This window comes from Uloborus diversus, chromosome 9 (genome assembly GCF_026930045.1).
Source record: "Uloborus diversus isolate 005 chromosome 9, Udiv.v.3.1, whole genome shotgun sequence".
Classification (NCBI taxonomy): domain Eukaryota; kingdom Metazoa; phylum Arthropoda; class Arachnida; order Araneae; family Uloboridae; genus Uloborus; species Uloborus diversus.
The window spans coordinates 6,189,692-6,202,016 of NC_072739.1; the positions used below are offsets into that span (position 1 = coordinate 6,189,692).

Sequence of the window (12,325 nt, forward strand, 5' to 3'; positions counted from 1 at the left end):
CTACTTCCCCCTTTTACATCGTTCTACTGACACCTATCTCTTTAGTCCGGCACTGGCCTGAGTAGCGGACACCTACAAAAGATGTCCCTCGGGGGAGGGGGAAGGGTCTTGGTCCAGCTTTTATCTGGTTACTTTTCGGCAAATTCTAACCAACGATGCGTGCGCTGACTGCGTCCACGCATCCTTTAATGATGAATGTGTCGATCTATAATAATAGTCGGCACATTTAGAAATTTAAGATGCCCTTGGCCGTGTGTGCTTTGATGTCGCACGCGCGGCTGTAAAGCCAGACTGGATGTCTCCTGTGTTGACATTCCCACAAATTAAGACGGATATAGCGTGCACTAGCCGCTGGCTGTCGGTCCGCTCTTTGCGGCCCCAGAACTCATCCAAACAAAATCGGCGTTTCCTTAAGAAAACTGGCGCCCGTTTTTAAACAAATCAGAGATCGTTGACCATATTAACCAGCCCTTTTTGGTGACAAGTAAATTTCAATACCCAATCCAGATTTTAGGGAGGGATGGGGGGTGGGGGGGGGGCGAATTTTAGGAATTTAGAAACTGCCTCTTCTTTGAACCACTGTATCTCATTTGAAAAGGGAAAATACTGAAGTTCGCTGGGAGAAAGTGGATGCAGTTCCGTATTCTGTTCATGTGTTGAAAGATGAAGTGTATCTTGCTTTAAAGTTAGTGATTTTGCTGCTGGACATTTTTAAAATGACCAAATGTGTTTTTAATAATGCGTGGTTGGTAATGCCCAACTATCGAAACTGGTTGGCATGTCATTTGACAGATGTGCATTCTGCAAAATGCCGCTTGTGCAACAAGACCTTCAGCATTGCATCGATGGGAGAAAGTGCCCTCAAAAGCCATTTAAAAAGTAAAAAGCATGATGAGTTAGCCAAAATAAGGAGTACGGCTAAGAGTATATCTGTGACTTTTAATAAAAGTTCGGAAACGCCTGAACCAGCTCAGATGAACACTTTGGAATCTTCTTCATCTCTTCAAGATCATGTGATTAAAAACGATGTTTTAGATGCAGAAATTATATGGACCTTTAAAATAGTTAAGAATCATGCATCTTTTAAATCAAATGAGGATATTGAGAAGGTTTTCCGTCGCATGTTTCCTGATAGTGCAATTGCAGGGAAATTTACATGCGGTGAGCGTAAAACAGCATATTATGCAACTTTCCGTCTTGGGCCATATTTTAAAAATATGGTTACTGAAAATTTAAGAAATAAACCTTTCGTATTGCTTTTCGATGAAAGCCTAAATGAAATGAGACAAAAGAAGCAATTTGATCTACATATCAGGTACTGGGAGCAAAACAAAGTAAAAACTACATTTTACAATGCAGTATTCATGGGCCATTGTACTGCAGAAGCTGTGCTAAAGTCTGTGGAATCATTGAAACTGTCTTTAGCTGTTCAAGTTTCGATGGATGGTCCAAATGTAAACTGGAAATTTTACAAGTTGCTCAAAAACTATTGTCAACAAGAATTTGGAAAAAAGCTCCTAAATATAGGAAGCTGTGCTTTGCACATTGTGCATAATGCATTCAAAACTGGGTGTGTAGCCAGCACGTGGGAAGTTGAAGATTTTCTTCTTAGTTTATATAGTTTACTTAAAAATTCGCCTGCAAGGCGTGAAGATTTCCTTCAAATTTCTGAAAACGATTCATTGCCACTCAAATTTGTTCCACATAGGTGGCTGGACAATGTTACAGTTGCAGAACGTGCTATTCAATTACTCCTTGACATTGAAAAATATGTTAAAGCTGTACAAAGTAAGAAATATACAAAACCTACATGTAAATCCTATGCAGTCATCCAGAAGCATTTAAATGGTAATCTTTTGGGTGTAAAATTAAAAGTTTTTGTTTCCATCGCTAAAGTTCTTCAGCCATTTCTAGTGCGGTATCAGACAGACAAACCAATGCTTGTCTTTTTATGTGAAGATGTGAAGAAAATTTTGGATGTTCTTTTGCAAAGATTTATTAAACCTGAGGCACTAAAGCCTGCTAATACAATACTTAAGCTCTTGCAGCCGGACATACAAGATCCTGCAATTCACAAGACTGCTGATAAAATTGACTTAGGTTTTATCGCAGAGAAGGAATTGAAGTCTCTACAGAAAACGAAAAAAAAAAGTTAGTGACCGGCTCATTTTCGTTACTCGCATGAAATGTAAACAGTTTCTTGTGAGTTTAGTTGATAAAATTGTTGAAAAATCTCCAATTCAGTATTGTTTAGTTCGCAACTTATCTTGCCTAAATCCGAAGAGTATGGCTACAGATAAAAGTGGGTGTTTAACGAAAATGAAAAATATTTTGCATTCATTAACTGAAGCTAACCAGGTATGCGAAAATGATTGTGAAGATATATTGCAGCAATTTTCAGCCTTCATGGATGAAATTTCAGTGAACCAATCAAAATTCACTGATTTTGATGCGGAAAAATCTAGGCTGGATGAACTGCTTTGTCAGAATATGAAATCAGAGAAGTTTTTGAAATTGTGGAAGACTGTTGAAGTTCTGCTCTTAATGAGCCACGGACAAGCATCTGTTGAGATAGGATTTAGTGTCAACAAGAATATTGAAGTTGAGAATCTAAAAGAAATCTCCTATGTGTCGCAAAGATTAATTTGCGATTATGTTCAAGCAACTGGTAATAATGTTCACGATATTGATATTACAAAAAATATGAGGACTTATGTTTCCAATGCAAGACAAAAATACTTGCAATATTTAGAAGATCAGAAGCAGCTCCAATCTTTACAAAAGAAGAGAGAATTAATGAATGAAGAAATACAGAGCTTAATGAACAAGAGGAGGTGTTTAGAAATAGATGTAGCTGCATTAATTAAATCTGCAGATGAATTTGCCGAAAAGGCTGAAGAGCATAATGATATCACATGGATAAGCAAATCTAATAGTCTTAGACATACTGCCAAGGAAAAACAAGAAAAACTATTAGAAATAAATAAAATGTTAGAAAATGCTGAAAAATCATAACTAATAATTATAAATTAAATTATGTAACGAAGGAACACATTGTTTTCTAATTAATTATAATAATGTTTTAAAATTTTCTAATTTCATATGGTTATGTTTTTTTTTTATGGGTAGGTTAAATTTTAATTACATATGGGGGGGATCTCTTTTTAACTTCATTTCTGTAGCATTTCCTGTGGCAAAATTTGTTTTAAATTATTTAATAAAATGTTAAAAGCTTTCAGTTATATGCAAAAATTCAAAGTAATACCATGAATCTTAATATTTTTCAAAAACATTGCTATATTCGATAGGTGGGTGAGTACAAGTTTTAATATGTTTTGCGTAACTTATAAGTTGCATCATAATATTTTCTTGATTTTTTTTTTTTTTTTTGTTCTAGCTACATGCAGTGTTGATTCTTTTATTTTCATTAAACACATATATATGTTTGGTGCTTCTTTTTAAAGCTTGTTAAAGGTATTTTACTATTTCAAATGCAGTCGGATAAAATTTTCTTTTGATGTACGGTTCATTTTTAAATTGTTTGTGTAATAAGTTTTCAAAAATCTTTAATAATGCTTACAACTGCAGTGTAAGATGTTAATTATTTTAGAAGTTTGACTTTTCAAGGTATATTTTCAAGGTATAATGATTTGCTGGGAATTATGCAATTTAATTGAATTCCATTAGCTTTGATTTACTTACCTTTTGTTGATTCACATGAAATTCGAAAAATATCTCAATTCTCAAAAACATAATTATTTAATAGATAGGTGAATACTATTTTAATATTTTAGGTAACTTATAATTAGAATATTGTTTTATTTTTTGTTTCGACTATCTTCATTTTTTCTTATTTCCTTTAAATACATATTTTTGGTGTTTCTTTTTAAAAATTGTATTATAGGTATTTTACTATTTCAAATGCAGCGGGATGAAGTTTTTATTTTGATATATAGTTGTAGCACTTTTAAATTGTTCATGTGATAAATTTTCAAAAATCTTTAATGGTTGTCATATAACTGTAATGTAACATGCTAATTATTATTGACAGCATGTCTTGTTCCAAGGTATGGTTTTTTTTTTTTTTTTTTTTTTGAGAGTGATAAAATTCAATTAAGTTACATCAGTTTTGTTTTATTTATCTTTCAATGATTCATAAGTAGTAGAAAAATGGCTCAATATTTTTACCTTTTTGAAAAGCATTACTTGATTTGATAAATGAGTGAATACTATTTTTAATTTTTTGGGTAAATTCTAATTAGAATGACTTAATTTTAATTATTAGTTTTAAAAATAGTTTTGACTATATCAATGTTTTCAAAACATAACTGAAACATATATATAGTTTCATATTGCTGAAATATATATTGTTTAAAATTACTGTTATAGATATTTTACTATTTCAAATGCTGGTAAATCAAAATGTTTCATTTGATGTATGGTCGACTTTTAAGTTGTTAATGTTATGAGTATTCAAAAGTCTTTAATTATGCTCATTTGCAATTTAAACTAAATTATTGGTAGCCTCTCTTTCTTTAAAGTATATTTTTAGTTGGAAATGATGTAATTAAAAAAAAAAAAAAAAAAACCTTTGTTGATTCATAAGTAGAGAAAATGTCTTAAAAGTTTCTATATTTAGGGGACAGTTCAATTTGTATAGGTACATAGCATGTGCAATCTGAAATAATATTAATTCAACATTGTGTCTGTTTGTCATTAATATTAACATTTCATTGAATAAAATGATTCAAATTTCAGTTAACCAACCTGTATATACCTCATTGGTGTTTTATAAATTTCATTAGAATTTAATTTAATAGCTATTTCATGGAAATATCCGTGATAAACAGTAAAATGAATATTGTATTAGAATGCTTTACTTGTTACTTAGCCTTCCTTTACATATTAATTAGAAGGTTCAAGTATCTGAGGATAATCCACAATATAATTGGAAATTTAGCTAATTTATTTAATGATTTGTAATTCCCAATGTGTAAATTATCAAAAAGAATTTCATTAACAGAAATACAAATAAATATGTTCTCAAGAATTGGGAAAAGTATAGTTTAAGATGGTGCAAGCACACAGTAATATCCAGTGTAAATTTTTGTTTCTAATTTTTATCTGTATGTGGCCAAAAGTAAAGCATCTTCCTAATACGTATACTTTTATGCATTTGTAAAATTTTCAGAAATTATCTTTTAATCTTTCCTGAGATTAGTTCAACATTTATTCCACCACAAAAACTCTTCTTTTATTTATTTCATTTATTTATTCCTTTACTATTATTATTGTTATTTGGAGTGCATAAATCATATGTACATTTTTATGACATAAGGTTTTGAAATATAGATGTTGCAACACAGATAGAATTTTTCACTTATTTCCTTGCATGATGAAATTCAATAATTTTACTTTTTGCACTATCAGTGAAAAATGACATCAAAAGCTTTGACATGGCTAATAACTACCATTTGGGACAATTAGGGAAGTCATACCACAGAGATCTTTACATTCTCTTTTCCCCCAACAGCGATAGCACACCTCTCAAAGGTTACCGAACACCCCAATTGAGAATTTGAGTTCAAAGAGAAATTAAAAAGACCCTTCAAAGCAACCTCCTTAAAAGTTTTGAAGCGAAATCTTTGCATCCTTGTAAATAAGAAAGCTTTGACAAAACACCCGTTCAAAAGTTACTCTGGCTGCTTTATGACTCTGAAGAATGTATCTATTTCCTATTATTTATGTATTGATATGAACGTATGGTGTTAATAGTAGTGCCTTGAAAAGTTATTTTTTTGCCTTGAAAAGTGCTTGAATTTTTTTCTTCCTGAAGGGTATGAACCCTGAACTAGCATTAAGATTTATTAACATTACAAATATACACTGTTGGCCTCTGGAGCCCCTACCCACTTCAAAAATTTATAGGTCTGAACCTGGTAGATTCATCTAATTTCATGATTTGCTCATAGTTATCAGTCAGTTTTTGTTAATCACTATGTTCCAATGTGATCACATTTAGCAAAGACTACGCTATTTGTTGAAATTGATTGTATGCATTTTTGAAATATATGAAGTTTATATTTGCTCTCAGTTTTAGTGATTTTTAACATCAAGTTGATTCACTTTGTATTTAATAGCTAGCCTAGTGCTGCTTATGACTTGATGTAACACTAGAGAGCAATTTGTGGGTCATTCAAAGAGTAATGAATGATATTTGGTTAAATATTTAGAACATATCATAGAATCTAATGACGTCATACAAAAGTTAAATGGGGTAACTATTAACATTGCAATGTATGTATTTTAAAATTTTCTGATAATTTAATTATGTGTTTTCTGTATTGAAACCGTGCAACTTTTTTTGTTTTAACAAAGTGATGCGTTTTGGACTTGCATACTGCCGTTCAGTCAACTAATGCCAAAACAAGGCAAACAACTTATATCAGTATTTTGTTACGATTTAATGCAAAGCATTTCAGTCATTTCCAGTGTGAAAATAGCAAATTTTAACTTTAAACATAAGCTCTTGATGAAATTTTGGAATAGCAAAATGCAAGTTTTTTTGAAATATACTGACGAACTTTATTATCAAATTACCAAGGTATGATTTATAAACCAAACCTGAACAAAGTCGATTTTTATTCATTTCCCTGCTTATTTACATTTTTAGCATTTGTCATAGGTATTTAGGAGAGGGTATGGTTCTGTCTTAGCCCTGGCTTAGGGGCAGTAACTTACTGCTAAATACCCAAGCTTTACCTTCAATTCGCCAGTTGAACCTTACCATGCTGCAGACACTCGCCTGTAAGATAAATTTACTTTATCTTCCTGTTTGTTGCCAGTCTTTGCTTCAGTGAGATGACATCTGCCTCCAGCTCGGTTATTCACTAATCCAGACTGATGAGTTCTAATTAGAATGAAGCTGCAGTCTCTGGATATGGTGACCGGGCTGTCTGGTGTGTTGCATGTAGGGCATAATGCTTTTTTTCCCCTCAAAATTCAGGTGCGACAGATTGATTTTCTGCTGCATCTATCATGTAAGATTGATATTTTAAAAGTTACATCATGCAGAAATCTCAAAAACCTTGATATTTAGCAATATTTGCTCATGACACTCTGTTTTAATATATTGTATCTCTTTTGTGCTCATCTACCTATCCAGTTCAATAAAAAAGTGAGAGTTCTTACTATAATTAAAGATAATAACCTATTCTGACACATACCTGTGCCATTGATAATTTTGATTAATTGATATGGACTTGAATTTAAAGATACTTTCTCTGTGGACTTCTTTTTATAAAGTTTAAATTCCAATAGAAAATTCTCCTTGAAAATGCAAAAGTCCGTCTTAAAAAAAAAAGTTACGATTTTAAATATGAGGCAGTGATAAGCAAAGGGATGCAAGTGGACATTTTCAAGTTTTGAGTAAAACGCGTTTAAAGATAATATGCTAGGTAGGCTTTCATTGAATTTTTTTTTCTAAATCATGCTGTACAACAGCACCTACCAAGGCTACTAGTACTATCTCTTGCCCCAAGACAGAGAAGGGGTTCACCTACCATTTGTACTGATCTCCAAATTTTTAATTTTGCTTACATCCCTTTGCTTCTCACTGCCTCATATGTAAAAAAAAATCATTGATATTTCCTATTTCGTTAACATTTTTGTAAAAGGTAATGTTACCACTTTGTTATTAGTTGTTACTTATTGAAGCTGTCCTGTTCTTTTTACAAATGCATGTCATAACCTATATAAATTCTGGATTTTTAGTAATAATCCACATAATATTTTGTTCTAATAAGAAGACAACCCTAGTCTTGTGACTAAAAAAAAAAAAACTTTAGTTTCAAAACATTACAACGAAATAAATAAGTTATTTCTTGACTTTTTCTCAAATATAGCCTGTTACAGCTCCTTTTTCCCCGATATATTATGGAGTATTGGTTGGAAATGAGACGCTAAGTTTCAAAACGGATTATATCCACTTTTGGAAAAGTGTTTTTTTTTTTTTTCATTTTCAGAATCTCTAGTATAAGCCCTTTCGACCCATGAATTTCTTTCTTCTTGAAGTGGTTTATATATATTGTTAAAAATGTATAAACATTGGTTTTACCACCTAAACAGTGTAAATGAATCCCCTTATTTCTCACCAGGTTTTTTACAGCAAAGTGAAATGTATCCCTTATTTACCAGTATCCACTCATCCACTTTCATATCAAACAGGCACATGTCCAAATTTGAGTTTGCCAGTTGTAATTCAATAGCAGTTCACAAATAAAATAATGGAGTGAGGCACTGGCTGAGCATTTCCAATCAAGCATGACTCCCGTACATATTAAGAGATTGCAGCACCTTGCTCCTTGTGCAAGTCTGTTATCAGTTAGGCAAGCTTGACCTCAAATTGTGCTTACTAAATTAATATTGAATAATTGATATTACTATTAAATTGTGATTAATTAATGATTAAATTGTGATTAATTGAAAAAATGTGATTGTTGAATATTTGTTTCAATTTTAAAGTTTATTTCTGAAGAAAATGTGTTTTTTTTTTTTTGGAAAAGTGATGATATCCACTGTTTTACACCAAAAAAGGAATCTATCCAAAATAAAATTGGCAATTTACGTCTGATAAAACTGCTCAAAAATTCCTAGACTTATGCCAATAGTCACTTGTTATTCTTTCAAGATATGGTGAAAGATTCAAAATTCTGACAGTTAGTGTTTTTGCGTAAAACGTTTTTTTGTTTTGCCAAAAAATATAAAACTGGATATAATCCGTTTTGTAAGTAAACAAGAAAATGCATGTTTCTTTTTGCAAAAGGGATGATATCCACTGTTTTACACCAAAAGGGAATCTATCCAAAATAAAATTGGCAATTTAGGTCTGATAAAATTGAGGAAATATTCCTAGACTTATGCCAATAGTCACTTGTTGTTCTACTAAAGCATGGTGAAAAATTAGAGATTCTAACAGTTAATGTTTGTGGGTAAAACGTTTTTTTTCGTTTTTCCAAAAAAATATAAAACTGGATATAATTTGTTTTGAAATTAAACTCCTCAAATGTTTTGTTCTTGTACCTAAGGAAAGATAATATTTTTCTGCAATGTAAAATAGAAAACTTATAAAAAGTGGAGTGTGCACTACACTAAAGTCTTTAGTTATCAAACAACGAAAATGTAAGTATGATGGATAAAAGTGTTACTGTAGCTCTGTAAGAGTAAATATACTTTTTTTCTTTTCCAGCGAAACAAAATCAACAAGAGAGTTGTAATCTTCATATATGGCACATAGACACTGGAAAATGTGTAAAATCATTCATACAGAAAAGGCAATCATTTTGGTAAGTATCTTTCATTTTGAACCAATCGTACTATGCGTAAATTTATATACTATTACATGCTTGATTTTTAAAAAAAATACTGTATTACCAATCATTAGTCGGCATGCCGCAAAATTCGGGGGTCACCAGATTTTCAATGACACTTGCCTGGTCCTTTCCAGCATGCCGGAAAAATCGAGGTTAGGAAAAAAATACTATAAAAAATATATATTCAGCTTAAAAATCAATATAAGTTCTATACATATCTTATTAGTATTAATAAACAGTTTAATTTTGTAAAAATATTAATTAACATTGTCATTTGTTATTTTAACATTCAAAATATTATTAAATAACCAATTATTTTATAAAAATTAAACTAAAACTAAGCAAACATTTAAGCAGTAAATTACCGGCTCTAAGCCAGTACGAAAAGATTTACCATAGCTATTCAATAACTAAAAATTAAACTAACCTCTCTAAAAGGAACCTAAAATATTTTTTTAAAAAATATTATGAACGAATTGCAGTAACAATAATTACTTCTGAATTGGTTACTTTATTGACATATGATTAAATCCGTTAATAATGACCTACCATAAATAACAAGAGCATATTATATGCAGTACACAATTGGAACTGGGGAAATTTGATTTTGTTTTGTTGCAAAATAAACCTTGAATTCTCCGGCATGCCAAAAAATTCAAATTTCACGGCATGCTGGTAATCTCGTTTTTTTCCTGCATGCCGGCTAATGCGGGGTAATACTGTAATAATTATTCTTTGACTTTTATTGCTTGTCAAAATTCTGAGAAAACGCTTTAAAATATTTTATTTTAATTAAGTATGGTTTTTGATTATGCTATTTAGCAACATTAGGCTTAACTAAAGGAAGCAAAAAAAAAAAAAAAAAAAAAAAGAAAAATACCTTTGTGCGGAACAGTGGAAAAAAAATATTGCAATGTTCAGTGGCACAAATTTGCAGAGACCTGCATACATATGTTTTAGAGTCACAAGGGGCTCTTTTTTTTCCAATGCAAAAGAGTTGAATCAACAAAACCTAAGAAATCTGCATTGAAAAATGGGTTTTTTGTAACACCAAAACAGGTGTATACTGATCTCTGCAAATTTCTGTTATTTGAAGTAATTATGTTTCCTTTAAAAAAAGTTATAGTCGAATATCCTAAAACATTGTAAAAATACCTTGTTGTTCAAAGTACTCAATTTTTATTCTTCACCAGAGAGTAAGAAGTAGCCATTCTCAAACGTGCAAAATTGAGTAAAACTTAACTTTAACAATTGCTAAAAAAATAAATAGATTCTCATTTACCATCAGCACTATGTTAAAAACTGATTTACTAGAATCTTCAGCATGTATTTTATTGACTATTTTATTTATGAATTTATGGATGAAAGAACATCTGCTGATAGATTTTTGTTATCAGTTATTCTTTCAGCCTTCTTTCTTCTATATATGCTCACATCTTCTGCTTTTGCACTAAAAGTAGATTTCTTTATAATCTTGAAACATCTGTATGCAGTCATTTGCAACTTTTGTATTTCATTAACAGTATCATTTCTGTGGAGTATTATATTGCTAAGAAAAATAAGCATTCATTTGGGATTAAATGAATTGAAATTCTGTAAGGCAATTGTACTTTTATGCGAGAAAAAATGATGAAAGCATGCCAGAAAATGTTGTTAGAATGTGGTGTTAAGAGGTGTTGAAGCAGTTAGACAAGGAGAGAAATCCATGGTTTGTACTATCTTGAAAAGTGCTTGCAAAAAAAGTTCATTTCCAGGTGCTTGAAATTTTTAAAAGGTTAATTAGTGCTTGAATTCTTTCCAAAATTCTTGTATTGTGCAAAAATATTTCAATAGAGCAATTTTTCGAACATGTGATAGATATGCAACATCACAAAAAAAAAAAAAAAAAAGCTTCCTGTTGAGATTTCAATCCTTTTGTGTCTTGTAAATATTTTGATATTTTTGACAATGGAAAGTTGTTTTGACTTATGCTACCTTATATTAGCTTATTTTATGTTCAATTTCAGTAGGTAGTAAACAAATTTATTTTTGCAACCTAGTAACATTGAACTTGCTTTTCGTGTTAAATGCTTCAATCTTTTTGTAGCATGTAAATATCTTAATATTTTGGGCAATCTTATGTTATTTTCATATATGCTACCCCAAATAGGCATATTTTGTTTAATTTTTGTAAGTAATAAACATTGCCAAGGCTGAGATTCACGCCTTCAACAATGTTGAAACTTTCTCATTGTTTTTTTGTTTACCTTGCACTTTGCTATACACGACAACAACAGTGACAACAAGTAATGAATACTCTTATGTTTGGAAAACGTGCCAGCATTGAACATGCTTCTCGAAAATATGGTTCCTTTTGTAAATATTTTAATGTTTTGGGCAGTACGATGTTATTACGCAAAGTTATTTGGACAACCAAGTTACTACACAAACACGATTTTACCAAACATTTTAGTTTTTTTTAAAAGGTTTATAGCAATTTTAAAATTTGTAGCTTATAGCTGTATACTGCCGTTCTAAGCACAAAAGTCGTATATGCACTTTTTATCAAAATTTAGTTAGTGGGACAAGATGGTTCTTTATTAACATATTTTATCTATATACAATGTTTTATGGTCATTTGAGAATGGGAAATATATTTTTTTAATTCTGAAAAAGTGGAAACTGAATTAGGTACGAGGGGAATTCAGAAAGTAACCGCTGTTTGGGCGTGGCGCTGGAAGTACGGTTCGGAGCGCCCTCAATCAAATGCACGAGCAATCTGATTCAGTAAGCTTCCAGTGGGAGAGTGAGAGTGTTGTAGGACCAAGCGTTTGCTAGTTATAGCGCGACAAAATGAGTGCCGCCATAGAAAGTCCCGCGAAATGTGAAGTGCGAGGAGTGATAAGATTTCTTTTAGCCAAAAAAGTGTCAGCAGTGGATATCCATCGTGAATTGCGTTCCGTATACGGCCCAAA

General features: G+C 31.3%; 1 protein-coding gene across 1 annotated transcript in view; it reads left to right on the forward strand.

The window, feature by feature from the left end:
• LOC129230698 (eukaryotic translation initiation factor 2A-like) overlaps nucleotides 1-12,325 on the forward strand; it is a 69,971-nt gene that overhangs the window by 11,286 nt on the left and 46,360 nt on the right. The window contains exon 5 of the mRNA XM_054865117.1: nucleotides 9,248-9,344. Coding sequence (XP_054721092.1) covers nucleotides 9,248-9,344 — 97 coding nt within the window. The remainder of the gene's footprint in view (nucleotides 1-9,247; nucleotides 9,345-12,325) is intronic.